The sequence below is a fragment of the Colius striatus genome, chromosome 21 (genome assembly GCF_028858725.1).
Source record: "Colius striatus isolate bColStr4 chromosome 21, bColStr4.1.hap1, whole genome shotgun sequence".
NCBI lineage: Eukaryota > Metazoa > Chordata > Aves > Coliiformes > Coliidae > Colius > Colius striatus.
Genome location: NC_084779.1, coordinates 535046 through 552728, shown reverse-complemented (window position 1 = coordinate 552728; position 17683 = coordinate 535046). Strand labels below are relative to the sequence as shown.

General features: G+C 48.4%; 1 protein-coding gene across 1 annotated transcript in view; it reads left to right on the top strand.

Annotated features, from left to right (window-relative positions):
- LOC133627483 (acrosin-like) overlaps positions 1 to 14806 on the top strand; it is a 32259-nt gene extending 17453 nt beyond the window's left edge. Inside the window, exons 2-7 of the mRNA XM_062013221.1 lie at positions 10865 to 11036; positions 12575 to 12675; positions 13068 to 13268; positions 13504 to 13772; positions 14053 to 14204; positions 14456 to 14806. Coding sequence (XP_061869205.1) covers positions 10865 to 11036; positions 12575 to 12675; positions 13068 to 13268; positions 13504 to 13772; positions 14053 to 14204; positions 14456 to 14806 — 1246 coding nt within the window. The remainder of the gene's footprint in view (positions 1 to 10864; positions 11037 to 12574; positions 12676 to 13067; positions 13269 to 13503; positions 13773 to 14052; positions 14205 to 14455) is intronic.
- The last annotated feature ends 2877 nt before the right edge of the window (positions 14807 to 17683 follow it).

The following is a 17683-nucleotide window of genomic DNA, read 5'->3' as shown; positions in this document are numbered from 1 at the left end:
AGAGGAAAAGTGGGGTTTTGGAGCAATTCTGAGGGGCATAGTGGGGTTTTGGTTTATTTCTGAAAGGAGAAGTGGAGTTCTGTTGGAGTTTTGGGAGAAAAAGTGGGGCTTTGGTGCAGTTTTGCAGGGGAAAGCTGGGATTGAGTACATTTGCAAGGGCAAAGAGCGGTGGAGTTGTGGGCTAAAAGGGGGTTTTGTTTCAATTCTGAGAGCAAAAGTGTGGGTTTGTGTGGAGTTTGCAAGGAAAAAGTGGGTTTTTGTTGGGGTTTTGAGGGGAAAAGTGAGGGTTTAGGGGAGTTCTGAGAGATAAAATGAGGTTGGGGGCAATGTGGAAGTCAAGTGAGGTTTCGGTGGCGTTTTGAGTGGAAAAGTGGGTTTTTGGGGAACTTATGTGGCAAAAAGTGGGGTTTTGGTAGAGTTTTGAGAAGAAAAGTAGGGTTTGGGGGGGTTCTGAGGGATAAAATAAGGTTTTGGCGCAATTGAGAGAGCAAAAGTGTGGTTTCAGTGGAGTTGTGAGGGATGAAAGGAGGTTTTTGGGCATGTCTGAGGGGAAAAGAGAGGTTTGGGTGGCATTTTACAGGAAAACAGTTGGGATTTGGGTGGAATTTTATAGAGGAAAAGGGGTGTTTTTGAGCAATTCTGAGGGAAAAAGTAGCGTTTTTGTTTATTTCTGAGAGCAAAAGTGAGGTTTTGTTGGAGTTTTAGGAGAAAAAGTGGGTTTTGGTGCAGCTTTGCAGGGAAAAGTGTAGTTTGGAAGAGTTTTGAGAGGAAAAGTGGGGATGGAGTAGATTTCTGAGGGCCAAAAGCAGTGGAGTTGTGGGATAAAATGAGGCTTTGGTGCAATTCTGAGGGGAAAAGGTGGGATTTGGGTGGAGTTTTGAGGGGAAAAGTGGGGTTTGTGTGGATTAGTGGAAAAACAAGTGTTTTGGTGGGGTTTTGAGGGGAAAAAGTGGTGTTTTGGTGGAGTTCTGAGTGAAAAAGTGAGGTTTTGGAGGTATTTTCCGAGGAAAAGTGGGTTTTGGGTGCTATTCTGAGGGAAAAAGTGGGATTTTTGGGAACTGCTGGGTAAAAAAGTGCCATCTTGAGGGAAAAAGTGGAGTTTTGGAAGCGTTTTGAGGGGAAAAAGTGGGGTTTGGGGGAGTTCTGAGGGATAAAATGAGGTTTTGGTGCAATTCTGAGAGAAAAAAAAGGATTTTGGAGGAGTTTTGATGCAAATTGCCTTTGCATCAGGCCAGTGCAGAGAGCCTCAGGTTCCATCAGAAATCATCTGCTGGTTTTTTCAAGTGCAGAGCACAGAGTCTGGATAAATGTCCAGCAAGAACTGTAAAGGGAGAATCCCAGGCAACAAATGTGAAAAGGGGGGTGGAAAAGGGAGGGAGAATTCTCAAGTCCAGGTGGCCAAAATGTCAAACCAAACATAAAGTAAAGTCCCCAGGAGATCAACAGAAACTTGTCACCACTGCAGTGAGAGGGAGACTTTTAAAACACCCATTGTTTGCTCTTCCAGATGCTGGGTTAGTGAGGAAACACTGGGCTGGAGAAGAGCAGGAAAGAACAGGCAGCTGCGTCATTGAAACACCATCACTCAGTTTTGCTACTACCCAGACGACAGCCAAAGTATGTGCTGTAGAAGATACCACATCTGATGTTTTCCTTTATGTGACAATAAAAGGTGAAAAGGTAAGATATTTTTCTCTCTATAAAGCTCTTTGTGCACTGTGCTATAGAAGTTATAACTTTGTGACAAATTTAAGACCGAAAAGTGTTATTTGCAAGTGAATTTTGTAATTTGCCATATACAGTAGAAGTGCAATCATTAACTTACTAGAAGATTTATTTTCTAAATCTGTTGTTTGTGAACTTTGGAATGAATTCTGTGAGGTGGAAACTTGTGAAGCGCTTTGGAAGGTATTGACAAGCAAATGAAGTCCCCCAAGTACTTCAGATGAACAACTATGTGAATTTACTGTACTCTTGTCCTTCTTTGTGATACACTTAAAGATATTTCAAGAAGGCAGTTGCATGGTGTTATGAAAATAAATACAAGTTCATATGTGCATAAGGCTGAATTCCCAAACAGTTGGGAGAAAGGAAGAAAGCTCGTTGCACTTACCAAAGTGCGTAACTCCTGCTAAATCTCTGCTGCAGCTACTGTCAGACTTAAGCAGCTGCCTAGTAGACAAAAATAAATGTGTTTGAAAACTGCTGCCATTTGGAGTATTTTACCAAGACTTTTAACATTAGAGCTGTGGTCTTCACTGTAGACAATAACTTGGATTACATCTTAATTTGAATACCTTCTCTGTTCAGAATCACAGTTGGCAAGTGTCACTTCTCTCTGAGCCAGTGAGAACTTTTAAGTTGAATATTGTTTTTTCCTGCCAGGTTTGGATGCACTCTGAATCAAAGGGACACAAAACTAAGATAGTTTTTCTAAAAATGTTGAAAGCTGATAGAAAACTGAGCACAGAATTTTAGGCAAAAGCATGAAACTGGTAAGTAACACCTGTTTGGAGAACATAGAGGAAGATATGACCAACTTTCCTGCCCTGGAATGAGTACTCTTCAGAAAGCATTTGTACATACTGCATATGTCTTCCTGTTGTCTCCAGCTTCAAGTAAATTCTAAAGCAGTATGTGATGGTGACTTGCTTGTTGATTCTGGTCAGTCAAAGACTTGGGTTTTTTAGGTATGCATTAATGATGATATCGTCTTAAGCAGCTTTGCTCATTTTGAGCAAGCTGAAGAGAATGCAGTGAGTTCAGCAGATTATCAGGAGACCCAAACATCATTAAATCTTGACTCTCTTCCAATGAAAGTTGTTAATCCTGCACTTGATTTGAGGACAGTGCTGCTCCAGCAGAAGGTATCAACAGATCCTGAAACAAGTGGGAACCGTGTGTGTTGGCAGCAATCATTCATGCAGTGCATCATTTGTCTTTACCTGGATATATTGACCTACTGTATCAGTTGGAATCCAACAAGTGGAACAAATGGTATCCTAACAAACACTGCCTATGTATCAGACTTTACAAAGAGCAATCAAATCAGCAGATGCAGGAATATTCTGAAGCATTTTGTACTTGATAAGACAAAGGGTGAGTTGCAGGGTCATTTGTTGATATGCTGAAAAGCATTAGATACTGTTGAAATAACTTGTAGCATTGATCAGTGATACCTTACTGTTTGATTTGAGTTTAGAGGGATTTCTCTACACAGAGGTAACTTGAATGTTTTCTGTGAGTTGTCTTGTTTAAAACAGACTTGAATCACTATAAATATCCTCTGTCCTTGTTCCCTCGGTTCATTTGCATATCTTTATGTAAATACAACTGTCTTTTGGTTGTTCTTTTTGCCATTAGAAAACGAGACAAGCCGAGAAAGAAGTCAGTTGCAACCAACTGTAAAAAGACTGGCCTTTCATAGATTCAGATAATCCCAAACGTGTTTCTGCATCTTTTAAAATTGTCTTTCTAGATCTTGCTGTATCTGGTTCTGTTCTTGAAAAGACACGACAAAGCTCCAACACAGATGACAGTGAAACTACCACATCTGTAAGTGTTAGATTTTCTATTCAAATGTCAGAATGAATTAAGTGAAGCATCTGTAAGGCAGATTAGGAATACTGTAGTCAGCTATCACGTCCTTTTCTGTAACAAATCTGGGACTAACTCTTGATCTAGTTAAAAGAGAACATTGTCCTTCAAGTTTGTGGTTCTGGTGGTTTTGGTTTTTTAGATTGCAACGATGGACTTTGAACAGGTTGTGTCTCCTTTTGTACTCACTTGCTCTAGTGCTGTGAAGATGTGTAGTGGTTTTGTGTGGCCAGCTTTTGGTAGTTGTTGGGGGAATACAGGGGCGGATTCTTCAAAGAAAGAGCTGCCAGAAGCTATAGCTTGAGCTGTGAACATGAACTGATTCTCCTGTGTGGTTGATGTTCTTGTTGCATGCTTGATTCTTATTGAAGAAAATTCGGTTAGGTAAGAAAACCACCTTGAGCTCAGTAATCTTTTTTTTCTAAAATGTTGCTCTTAAACAGTATTTTACTGCCAGAAAAGGGTTTGTCTTTTCTTGATAGATTGTCAAAACAATCCCAGGATTGCCTTTCAAGGAAAATCCAGCAGTTCACACAGACAGGTATGGTACAGTATGTTACATATTTGAACCAATTGTGTAGCCAGATAATTAGGAGCTGTACTATGTTTCCAGTTACTCTTCTTGGACAGTTAAAAGGGCAGAGGGTAAGACCAGATGTGTGCACATGGTATTGGGGAAGGAGGCAATTAGAAGCTGCTGATACTTATCCAGACCACAGTAAAAATAGCAATTCTTTCTAAACAAGGCTGTGATGAGGCAGTACGTTTCTGCACACTCAGCATATTCAGTTGCCTTATTTTATTCTTAGTGTGATTGATAAAGTTTTCCAGCTGAATGAAATCTGACTGAGTTGATTTGTGCAAGGCTTTTATTATGCTGCAGATCACTTGCTGCATATGTAAACAACCTGAGGGGTGGTTTTAATTCAAGTTTTAACTGTTGCAAAGATACATTGTTTCATGTTTTTGCAACTGTAAGACACCTTTTTCCTGCAGTCCCATCTGATTTTCTTCTGAAGTTGAGGAACCCACCAATTGTCTTGGTTAAAAAAACCTTTGGGTTATTTTCAGATACCTGAAACCTAATAGTAAATTTTACATCCAAAATGGTACTTTTTGATTTCTTCTGTCATATTTGAGGGTTTTTGTTGGCACAGGTAATACATCAGAGATATTTTGTAGGTGAACTGTTTCATGCCATTTAGAAATATTGGTGATATTTATCGATTACACTTTCCTTTTGCATTTCCATTGAATTTAATATTTGTATATTTCTCAGGCTTCAGCAGTGCTTAAATTCTGATCCTTTGAACACACATGGAACTGAAAATGAGCAACAGGTAATTCCAGGATATAACTTCCATTTAACCTCTGCAAACGTGTGTCATATATGTGGAAGGTGTGGGTAGTGTTGAGGCTACAAGAGGGACTCTGTGGAGGGACTCTGTGGAGGGACATCAGGGACTGAATCCAGCCACATCAGCAACAAGACCAGACCAAAGCTCAGCAAGCCAGCAAAGTTGATGGTGCCTCTGTGAAAATATGAAGGGCAAAAAAAAATGCAGGGGAAGAGACAAAAGGAAAAAAAGCAAGAAACAGAGGCAATGGCCAAGTCAGGGGACAGCAGGAGTCTCAGCTCTGTTCTGTGTGACGTGTGTGTGAGTTGTACTTCATTTGTGTTTACATTTCTTTGGCTAATTCTTCTCAAAAAAATAGTTTTTAAGTTGGATGTAAGCTCAAACCCATCTACTAAGTATTGCCTTTGTCATCTATTTCACATGGTTTCAGAGTTTTCAAAATCTTGAAGAAAGAAACTTTGTCTTTCTTGGCAAGAAAATGAAGCCACCATCAATTCTGGAAACAGCACCACTTCTTGAAGATCTGGAAAGGGTAATGCTAATGTATTACATTACATTTAGTATTTTTAAGACTAGTATCAGACCTTAACTTTCAGATACTAAATACTATAGTAGCTAATTTTGATTGAGGAATGTGTAGGAGGTTGTTCATACGGCTGAGTAAATTATGCTTCAGAGAGACTGTAGAATTGTACAGTTTCATCTGATCTATCAACCACTGCTACAAATGATGGCATTTGAATTGGATGTAAGAATTTAACTCCTCATCCCAGAAGAACTCTTATCATATTGTGTGTTAAGGAAATGTATTATGCAGTGGGTCAAAGGCTTTTAAATTGCTCAGTGCTTTGTGTTGCCTTGTTGGTGTTTCAAGCACACGATTTTCAGGTAGAACTCTTTATTTCTCTTTCTGTAGGAACTTACTCGGAAAAAATGTTTAGGCCCTAACTCCACTGAATCTTACTGTTGGCCACCAATAGCTCAAGGATGTGATGTAGTTGCCATCTCATGTCAGGGAAATAATCCTTTCTTGTATATTCCACTAATGCTTACACTTTTGCAGTCGAGCAGTTGCTACAAAGCCTTGAGAAACAGGAGTGGAGGATGTATATATTAGAGTACTGCAGGTTTTGTGTTCTAAGGTGCAAATGTCAATGAATGATCCAAAAGGTAGTGCATGTTGAGAATGGGTGCATCTGATGTCATCTTAGAGTATCTTCATGATGCTTCCCAGGTTATTTAGGCCACCTGCTTAGACATTGACAGAGATGGACTGCATGAGTGTGGCAGTCTGTAACTTATTTATCAAGTAATATCTAACAAGTGGTTAATGTCATATCACTTTGATACTCGATGAAGCTTGATTTTTAAGGGGCTGTTACATAGTGAAATGGAAATGTCTGGTTTGATTTTTAAAACATTGTCATTCATTTTCTAATGCATTAGATCACAGAAACATAGACTTACTGAGGCTGTAAGGGACCACTGAAAATGGCTCACACAGCTCCAAGTAAGACAAGATGTTTCTGCTTCTATGAAACTTTTGGACCTTTTACCAAATATTTGTATCTAAACTCCTTTACCAAGAGCACCTGTTCTTTTCTTTGCTTCTGTCCGTTCCAAGTTCAATTTGATTCCACACGGTATTCAGGTAATACTGTTGGATAATTTACTGTGGTGGCATCTGACCCCTGGAACAGGTTTCTCAGAGACTGTAGAGTCTCTGTCCTTGGAAATAAGCAGAAGCAACCAGGATGTGGTCCTGGGCACATGATTCTAGGTGTCCCTGCTTGAGCAGGGAGTTTGGATGAAATGATCTCCAGAGGGCCATTCCAGCCACAGCCATTCTGTGGTAAACTGAGATAACTTCTCATGGCAATAATCTCAGGCATGGGATGAAATTGTTTCAATTATTGGTTTTCTCAGAGTCAACTCTTCAGGTTTTCCTGAAATGAAAATATTACAGTCAGTGCCATGTTTGTATTGTTCTGTCAGTTCCCTGGCCTGTAATAAAGGCACTGGCAAATATTCTTCTGGGTAAGACTGACTAGAAGGTAACAGCCCTCCATGCAGTGAGTGTTTCCTCTCAGCATTCTCCTATTCTCCCAAAACCTTGTTGGTAGGAGATTGACTTAGAGGTGAGTTTTGCTTAAAGAGTTGGTTATTTTTTAATTGTCTGGACAAATTCATCAGAAAGGCCACCCCTCCATCTCAGGATCATGACGTGCCTCTTGTGGCTGCTTGGTCCTGTCCAAGAGTACAGTTAGTTAGTGTTTTGGAATGTGTGATGCTGTATTCCATCTGAGCATTCAGGCAATTTCAGATGAAAAATAAAGTGGAAACGGGGAATTACTGGAAGTAATTCTCTTTAGCAGCTTCCTCTTCTATATGGCACATCTCAGCCTTTTTCTGATTGCCATGCTTTTGTTCTTGTTTAGAGTTTTTCTAACTGTGTCCCCCCAGCAGTTTTCTTCTTCTATTTTGGTCTAGGAAGTTATTCTGTGTGGTGTGTATTTCAGCTGTAACTTGTGTAATCAGGGCTTGGATTGTTTACTTGGTTGCTCTCTTGGTTGTGTTACATGGAGTTGACTACGAGTTCCTTACGACACTATTATGATGAAAAAGATGGCAATATCTGGAGAAGAATTAAACATGGGAACGTGCCTGTTGGGACATTGGGAGAAAACCAATTACTTACAGGTATCAATAAATGGGTACATGTTTAATGTTTTACTTAGAGCAGCTTAGAGTTAGAGAGAGACTACTGATGAGTTATGGTTTCAACTTGGTGTGTTTTGTCATCCAAGGTCCGGGTTACCAGGCTTCCAGACTTGAAGATGTCAGTTAACGAATACGACGTTTGATCTGAGGTTTTGCCTACAGGTCTGGGAACTGACAATGCAGAACATAGAACACAACTTCAGAAGCTGTGCAGCCACATGAACATATTGGACATGCAGCAAACTTGGAGCCCTTGTAAGAGTTTACAAGGTTTTTTGAGCATACACTTTATGAAAAAAGAATGCTACAATTAAGGAGATGTTTTCATGATTGATATTACTGACTGTGTGTTTCGTTTGAACACAGAAACAATAGTGTTTGTAATATGTCTGCTTTCCTGTGACCGTCACAGAGAAAAATACCAACTCTAGAAGATGTTAAACTAGTATTAGATGCAGGTAGCCAAGTTTATGATAAAAAGATGGAGCCCAAATTCAAACTGTGTCACCTTGTATTGTGATCTTTGGCTTTTTTGAATGCTTACCACTAGGTGCATCGCACCAGGCAGTACAGCAGAGCATATTCGTAGAATCGTAGATTGATGGGGTTTGGAAGGGACGTTCAGAGCTCATCCAGTCCAACCCCCCTGCAGAAGCAGGTCCACCTAGATCAGGTTGCATAGGAACATGTCCAGGAGGGTCTTGAAGACCTCCAAGGAAGGAGCCTCCACAACCCCTCTGGGCAGCCTGTGCCAGGGCTCCCTCACCTGAACAGGGAAACAGCTTTTTCGTATGTTTAAGTGGAACTGTTTGTGTTCCAGCTTCATCCCATCACCCCTTGTCCTGTTGCTGGCTACTATAGAAAAAAGGGATGTCCCAGCCTCCTGACACCCACCCTTGAGATATTTGTAAATATTAAGAAGATTCCCCCCCAGTCTCCTCTTTTCTAGACTAAACTCTAACTAGACTAAATTCATATTGTAATGAAAAAGAATATAACAAAAAGAAGGAAACCCAAGAAAGACAAGTGCAGGTGCTCAAAGCAGTTGCTCACTACCCGCTGACTGATGCCCAAGCTGCAATCTGTCCTTCCCGGCACAGCATCCTACAGTATGGAGTAGCCCTTTGGCTAGTTCAGATCGGCTGTCCTCCCTTCCAGCTTGTTGTGCATTCCCTTGCTGGCACAGCAGGCTAAACTGGAAAGGACTTAAGAAAAGTGCTACTGAGCAACAACTAAACCATCATTGTGTTATCAACATCATTCTCAAACAAAATCCAAAACACAACCTTGTACCAGCTACTAGGGAGGAATTTAACTACCCCAGCCAAAACCAGGACACCTTGTCAACTTTCAGAACTGAGGAAATACCCAGTGTAGTGGAAGCACACGTCTCACTGGGGTTTGTCTCTGGATCCTAGCACCCTTGATTTAAAGTGCTTATGAGCCAGACATCTGTAGGTGTTTTGTTCCGGCCTCTGATGAGTGGCCCCTTGTTCAGGAGGTTTTTTAGACAATTTTCAGTTTGACAATCTGTCCTTGGAAATATCATTTCAATGTCTGCGACCAAGGGTTTGTTTTCTAATATTTACAAGGAAGAGAGAAATCTCAACTGTGCTCTTTCAAAGAGTAAGTGTTGTTTCATACACAAAAAAGGTCCCTGGAGTACCAGCATGGGCCTCACCGGGTTGTCTCAGAGCTGGGCAAGTTAGTTAAAGCTGTTGTTTCTGTGATGCCAAACGTATTTAAACCATTTCTTTAAAAATCGTCTCTTTTGTGTTCAGAAGCATGAAGGAGGATGTAGCTGGTGCAGAGAATGTGTCCAGTCCCAAGGAAGTGTTAATACAAGAAAATTCTACTGAGAACTCTGATTCTCCCACAATTACTTCTGGGAATTATCCATGTGGCAAACGTTTTCATGAGTCTAAAAACTCCAAAACATGAAAGGTGCTAAAATGTCAACCTAGAGGTGACTTTAGCAATGGCAGACTTCTCTTGAGTATACAGAATAGCACCATATAGCTCGTGTTTACAGTAAGCCACAAACACCTTATGATTAGCACCCTGGACATGTTGCCAGAGGAAGCCACCTTAATGTAAATTTTTGTCAGCTAAATCATCTCTAGCTCACATATAGTGCAGCCAAGTCCCCAGACAGCTGAGAGTCTTTGCAGCTGTCCTTTTCCTTCGCGTTCCTCAAAGACGGTATCACAGCCAGAACAAGAGTCTAAGGGTGGGTTTTTCATTGGAGCTTCTGATCCCTTGGGCTCTGCAGTTTCTTTTTACCAGAACTCATGTATATTAGTGATTTCCTGCGAGCTGCTGTTGGACATCTGCTGCCTCAGGGCATGGGGCAGTTCTGGGCTTCTGGGTTCTGTTTCCACAGAGCGCTGGTGGAAAGAGGATTTGCTCAGTGGCTGGACTACCAGCCGTGTCCCGGATGGCTCCGCAAGTCTCTACAGAGGCAGACAGGAGCAAATCCTGCCAAGCCCAGCTGCAGCTGATGTTTTTCTGTATCTAGCAAACCTGTAAATATCCTCCAGAATAAAGTCAGATATTGTCCAAAAACACCTCTGGAAGCCAAGGGAGCTTTAGAGAAGCTTTTCCGCCCCAGCATGTCCCGTGTGAAGTTGTGGCTGCCGTTGCATCGGTTGCAGATACAGCAGAGGAGAAGTCTGCCCCCCACTGTGATGTATTGATGGCCTCTTTAAAACACATTGTTGAGAATGCTGTTCAGCGGGAATTAAGGCTACTGAATGCACCAGCCTAACTGGCCTTGCTGTTGGTAAAGCAGTTCACTAGCCCCAACCCTGTGAGCTACAGGGGAAGCTTCTGGCAACTCTTTGTGTTTAAAGAAGCCACCCCTGTACCTCTCCCCCTACCAAAAAACCTGGCCCAGGCAAAACTACTCTAAACCCCAACGGAAGGAGTTCAGAGGGCAGCAGGACAGAAAGAGGTGAGGGTAGGACACGGTCAACCAAACCCAGTGTGAAGAGGAGCAAAGAGCTGAGCCCACCATGTGAACCCAAGGAGCAGACAGCGCTGACCAAGAGCCCCCTCCCACTGATGGCCCTCACGGGGCCTCCTGTAGGGAATCCAAAGCCCTTTATACCACTAAAAAACACCCGACTCAGATGACAACCCGTGGGGCTCCCAACTCTGCACCACAGCTCTGCGTTTGCTCCTCCCAGACGTGCTCACACCACCCGTGAGGGAGAAGCAGCAGAGACACGGAGCCAAAGTGACAACGTCCCGCCCCAGAAGGAAGCCAGGCCAGAGGCAGCCGCCCCACAGCCCCGCGGCTCCCTCCTGAGCTGCAGCCACCGTCCCCTGCGCAGAGATGGCTCCAGCAGCAAGGCCCAAGTCAGCAGCAAGAGAGAGGGACCCGGCCCTGCCGCAGCAATTCCTGACCCGGGAGGGCTCCAGGAGCCCTTCGAGCTGCTGTCACCCCTCTCTGGGGCTGGACTCGCTCCCCTCTTCCCGGGGGGGGTTGGAGCAGGACACGAAGTTTTGGGGTGACCGAACGACCCCCGCGAGTGCGAGCGACAGCGCGAGCAGGGCACGAGCGCGGGCTCCCGCGGGGCACGCTGGGAAGCCGAGGCCCTGCCCCCTCCGCCGCACGGCGCCGCACGGCAGGACCAGGATGGTCAGTTGAACTTCTGCTGTTAACCACCCAAGTGGCTTCTGCTACATTTTTATCCCACTGCTCCCATGCCCCATTGCCCAGTGCTCTGCGCAGAGAATCGTGGAATCACAGAATAGGGGGGTTTGGAAGGGACCTTTAGAGCTCATCCAGTCCAACCCCCCTGCAGAAGCAGCTCCCACCTAGATCAGGTCACACAGGAACATGTCCAGGCGGGTCTTGATGACCTCCCAGCACGGGGCATCCACACGGTCCCTGGGCAGCCTGAGCCAGGGCTCCCTCACCTCACTGTAATATAATTTTTTTGTATGTCTCAATGGAACTTTTTGTGTTCCAGCTTGATCCCATCACCCCTTGTCCTGTTACTATCTACTATAGAAACGAGGGATGTCCCAGCCTCCTGACACCCACCCTTTAGATATGTATAAATGTTAATAAGATCTCCCCTCAAGCTCCTCTTCTCCAGACTAAACAGCCCCAGGTCCCACAGCCTTTCCTCATATGAAAGATGTTCCATTCCCCTGATCATCTTGGTGGCCCTGCACTGGCCTCTCTCCAGCTGTTCTCTGTCCCTCTTAAGCTGAGGAGCCCAGAACTGGACACAGGACTCCAGATGAGGCGTCCCCAGGGAAGAGTAGAGAGGGAGAAGAACCTTGACCTGCTGCCCACACTCTCCTTGGTGCATCCCAGGATGCTTTTTCTTCACCTTCAAGGTGGAGTTTGAGTGACTTTAGTCACATAAACACACAATAACCTCCAAAGCTTATTAGGATTGGTGTAAAATTCTCTTGCCTTGCATTTAAAGCTGTGAGTTACAAAGAATTCAGGGCACAGGCTCAAGGAGTGGTGGCACCTCAGAGGCCGGTGGCCTTCAGGACAGAGGTGTATTTTGGTATTATAATGACATTATCATGAGCAAAGTGCACCCAAAGGGCAGGTTTGACAGACCTTTGGCTCAGGGTACGAAAATGCTGCTTATCAGCTCTAGAGGAGCATCTCCTTCCCATGTATCGTCGCAGAGTCTGACCACAGAGCCTCCCCTCTGCTCCACACTCCATGGAGTATTTGCAGGGAATTACTGTGTTGTGGATTCCTCACTGACCAGCAGCAGCTGTATCCACCCTGTGAGCCTTCTTCATTTTATCCCTTTCCTTAACTGGTGAGCAATGCTGATGTTTAATGTGTGCTTTAATACCAGTTTCAATGTAAGTTTTCATTTCCAGGGCACTTCAGTAATCATGCCACACCCCCCCTTTAGCTGGACTCCCCCTTGGTGCCCCACACGGAATCCCCCACGCCCAGCATCCGTAACCAGCGGCTCTGTGACATCAGCCCCGGGGCCGAGGTGCTGTGGGCAGCGTGAGCACTGCAGGCACAGCATCGGCCCCGCTGTTGGTGGTCAGCAGCACTTTCTGGCCACGTGCTACTAGACATGATGAAGCTCCTGCTCATCCTCACCCTGCTGGCTCTGTACTGCAGGCCTGCAAGCGGCTCATGGGAAGGCTGTGGGTAAGTGGCTCTAGGAGGGAGCTTGGGCAGCCCTTACAGCGTCCACTGGTGCCCCGTGGCCAAGCCACAGCTCCCCAAAGCCCACGGTGAGGGAGCCAGGCTACGGGGCTAAGGCAGGAGCCAGGGCTAAGGGCTCCCTGCCCCGCTGTCCCCGCAGCACCCGGTGTGGAGGGCAGACGCTGCCCTGCAGCCCGAGCAGCAGCGAGCCCTGGAGCAGGACACTCGTGACTTTCTGCTTCCAGGGCGAGCTGCGGGCGCCAGCTCAAGGCTTCTTCCTCTGGGCCGTTGCGCGTCGTGGGTGGCACAAATGCGGCTCCGGGGACCTGGCCCTGGATCGTCAGCCTCCAGCGCCCCTGGGGAAAACGCACCAAGCATTTCTGTGGAGGGTCCCTCATCAACCCACAGTGGGTGCTCACAGCAGCCCACTGCTTTGACAAGTTCAGGTGAGGAGGAGCAGGGAAGGGGCATCCCTACACCACTGCTGCCACTCCCGTCCCGTTCCCACGCAGCAGCCAGCGCCGGGGCACTGCCCAGCCCAGCACAGAGCCGTGCTCGGCACACGCTGGGCTGGTGCTGCTGCTCGCCAGCGGCCTGGGGCTGGCCATTCCTGGAGCCCTTGGTGAGCAGGAGGCAGGCAAGTGCTCCCTCTGAGCCCTCTGCTCTCCATCTGCCCTCCAGGAAAATCGCCAAGTGGCGCGTGGTGATCGGGACCACAAAGTTGTCTCAGCTGGGCCCCGAGGCCCAAGTGCGACGCATCAAGTGGCTGCTGCGTCACGAGGCCTACTGGCAGGCCACAGCTGAGAATGACATTGCTGTGCTGGAACTGGACCAGCCCATCCAGTGCAATGAGCACGTCCAGCTGGCCTGTTTGCCTCAACCCGATGACGTGAAGCTGTCGGAGCTGAAAAACTGCCAGGTGGCTGGTTGGGGATCCACAGTTGCACGATGTGAGTTCCCCTTGTAAAAGCATTTGTGTCCCGAGGCCTGGCACGCTTGGGAGACGGGTTGGGCGTGAGGAGAGCCAAGGCAAGAGCCACAGTCAGGCTGTGGGGACATCAGGCTGCAGACGGGGGTCTGAGCCACTGTCCAAAGCCAGACTGAAGGGAAAGACGTGTCTGGTGTGTCTATGGGTAGGTGCAAAGCCGAGGCCCAGGGAAGGGCTTTGCCAGACAGGGGAGGGCAAGTGGCCCAGAGCTGCTGGGGGCTAATTCCTTGCTGTGCTCACAGCCACAGAACCAGAAATATCCGATGTGCTGCAGGAGGCCAAGGTTCACCTCATCGATACCAAGCTCTGTAACAGCAGCCAGTGGTACACAGGGGCTGTGCACAGCTACAACCTGTGTGCCGGGTACCCACAGGGTGGTATCGACACCTGCCAGGTAGGAGCAGCTACGAGTCACCCCCTGCAGCACCCACAGCCCTGTCCCACCACTGCTGGGGCTTCCCTCCCCTTCCCCATCATCATCTCCTTGCCCAGAGCCCCTTGCCTTGTCCCACACACCCATCCCGTGTAATTGGCAGCCCTTAGGTCCAGAGCCCAGTGCTAGAACCTCTGTCTTCCACACATCCAGCATCCCTGTGCTGACAGCAGCCACCCAACACTCCCTTCCTCCTCTCTGCTCTGCTGTAGGGTGACAGTGGTGGTCCCCTCGCCTGCCAAGACAGCCACGCTGACTACTACTGGGTCGTTGGACTGACCAGCTGGGGGAAAGGCTGTGCAAGAGAAAAACAGCCTGGGATCTACACCAGCACTCGGCACTTTTATAACTGGATCCTGGAGCACATGGGACGGCACCAAGAAGAGGCAGCAGCTCCTCCACTGTCACAGCCTGTGTCCACCTCAGCCCCCTCTCAGACACCAAGGCCAGGTGCAACACAACCAGGCAGCTCCACGTCCTGTGCCTTTGCATGCCGGAAGGCGATGAAGTTCCTCAGTTTGCTGCGGGGGCTCCTGCGGTTCCTGATGGGAAGAGGGGCTTGAGCAGCAGCGTGGCCAGGACCCAGCGCAGGCTGCGCTGTGCCACCACCATTTCCCCCTGGGGCACTGCCCGCTGCTCCAAGGGCAGCCCCTGTGTCCCACACCTGCTCCGTCCTCCCCACGCTCCTCTCAGCACACACAAAGGCTGAAGGAGACTTAGTGTAGTCAATAAAGCTGCCTGTTTGCACAGCACGTTGTGCCTCAGTCCATCGCTCAGTCCCTGTGGAGCTGGGCTCATTTACAGCTGCATTAAAGTTGGTGTGTTGGAATCACAAGAAGTTTTAGGAGCAACCTGTCATCAGCACAAAAGAGACACAGAACTTGTGGAGAGTGGCCAGTGCAGGGCCACCAAGATGATCAGGGGACTGGAACATCTTCCATACGAGGAAAGGCTGCGGGAACTGGGGCTGTTTAGTCTGGAGGAGACTGAGGGGAGAGCTCATTAACATTTACAAATACCTCACTGCTGGGTGTCAGGAGGTCGGGACATCCCTTTTCCTATGGTACGTAGCAACAGGACAAGCTGCTGCTCGGGGCTGGTTTGTTCTCCCCCAGCACTGCCAGGTCCCTCTCCTGGAGCTGCTCTCCAGCAGCTCAGCCCCAGCCTGGGCTGGTGCTGGGCTTGTTCCTGCCCAGCTGCACCACTCTGCCCTTGCTGCCCCTCAGCAGGTTCCTCTGTGCCCAGCTCTCCCTGCCGGGCAGCTCAGGCTCTGGGCACTCAGCCAGTGCTCCCAGTGTGGTGCCAGCAAGGAACTCACTGAGGGTCCCTCTGGGCCCTCCCCCAGCTCCCTGACGGAGATGTTGAACCAGAGCGTCCCCAGCGCCCATCCCTGCGGAACTCCGCTGCCCACAGGCCGCACACTGGGCTCTGTGCCGCTGAGCACTGTGAATCTTCTCTTTCCAGGGCGAGAATCCTCTCACAGATACCCCGAGGACAAAGAGGAGCCCGAGGGAGGAGGAGGAGGAGCCGGCACGCGAGCAGGGCACGAGCGCGGGCTCCGCGCGGGGCACGCTGGGAACCCGAGGCCCCCCCCCCCCCCCTCCGCCGCACGGCGCCTCCTGCCAGGCGCCGCCGCACAACTACAACTCCCGGCAGGCACCGCGGCTCCCGCCCGCAGCTTTGGCCGGCAGCGAGGCGCTGGGGGTGATGGGAAATGGAGGCTGCGGGGCGCCAACGAGCCTCCACACCTCGTTCTTCATCAGCTCAGCCTGTTCCTGCCGCGGTGCTTCCTACAACACACAGCTCGCATCACACGTTACTTGTCCACAAGGTTCAGTCTCCTCGAGGCACACATCGAGTCTCCCCATCCTTTCTCCTCACCCACCAAGCACAGCCAGGCTCCTGGGCACAGACCATCCCACCAGTGGGTTTGCCCTTTCCCATGGGAGCTGCAGCCCATCCTGCCTTCCCCAGCCACTGCCCTGGCTGCACTCCAGGGACCTCTTCTCCTCCCACAGCGTGCAGGGGTTTTGTTTGGGCAGGACCAGGACGGTCAGTTGAAGCTCTGCTGTTAACCACCCAAGTGCAGAAGCAGCTCCCACCTAGATCAGGTCACACAGGAACGTGTCCAGGCGGGTCTTGATGACCTCCCAGCACGGGGCATCCACACCGTCCCTGGGCAGCCTGAGCCAGGGCTCCCTCACTGAAACACTGGAAGAGTTTTTTCCTATGTTGAAATGGAACTTTTTGTGTTCCAGCTTGCTCCCATCACCCCTTGTCCTGTTGCTCGATACCATGGGAAAAAGTGGTGCCCCAGCGTCCTGACACCCACCATTGAGACAGTTGTCAATATTCATAAGATCTCTCCTCAGTCTCCTCTTCTCCAGACTAAACAGCCCCAGGTCCCGCAGCCTCTCCTCATATGAAAGATGCTCCAGTCCCCTGATCATCTTGGTGGCCCTGCACTGGCTTCTCTGCGGAAGTTCTCGGTCCCTCTGGAGCTGAGGAGCCCAGAACTGGACACAGGACTCCAGATGAGGTCTCACCAGGGCAGAGCTCCATGAAAGAGCCCCCTTTGCCTCGTTGTGTCCCTGCAGCATGGCCTGGCTGCCCTCCCTCTGCCCTGCAGGTAGGGGCCATCTCAGCAGCCCTGCCCCGGCTGGACACCCAGCGCTGGGACACGGCTGCTCTCAGCTCCCTCCATGCTCATCCCGGCCTTGCACAGGGGGCTGAAAGCAAATGTTCTGCCTGTGGGTTTGATGGTGGCTCTCAGCCTCCCTGATCATGGAGGGGGATCCTGGCTTGTGGTTGGGAAAGCCCTTGGGTGGAGGAGGGTGATTTAGGATTACACCCCTGGTGTAATCCTAAAAATGAGGATCCAGACCCTAAAACTGGGTGTTTAGATCTGAAAAACGAAGATTTAGACCCTAAAACCAAGGGTTTAGTCCTTGTCCTGGTTTAGGCCCATCAGGGAACAAAGGCCACAGTTAGCCTAGGGTACTGAATAGGCTGAGAATTGCTCAAGGGGTCTCTGGTCTGTTGCTTCTCCTTCCTTCCTCCTTCTCTGGCTGAAGGGTCCGCGTGGTCGCCTCCATCTCGTGTCACTCTTACACCTCCTGCCTCGCATTCCAAATTCCCGTCCCCTAAATAGTGCTGGCAGAGGCGCCAGATTGGCCCAGCCGGGCCGGAGGTGGGTGTGAGCCCAGGAGCCGGGGGAGAGTCCGCAAACTCTTTACCGGGTCTTCACTGCAACCCGCTCCCCCTGTTACTAAGCCAAAAGCTGCTCCTTGCTAAACCAGAACAGTCCTTAAAACCGAGGATCTAGACCCTAAAACTGGGAGTTTAGACACCAAAAAAAGGGGATTTAGACGGTAAAACTGAGGGTTCTGACCACAAAACCGAGGATTTAGACCCAAAACCAGGTGTTATAGACGTAAAAC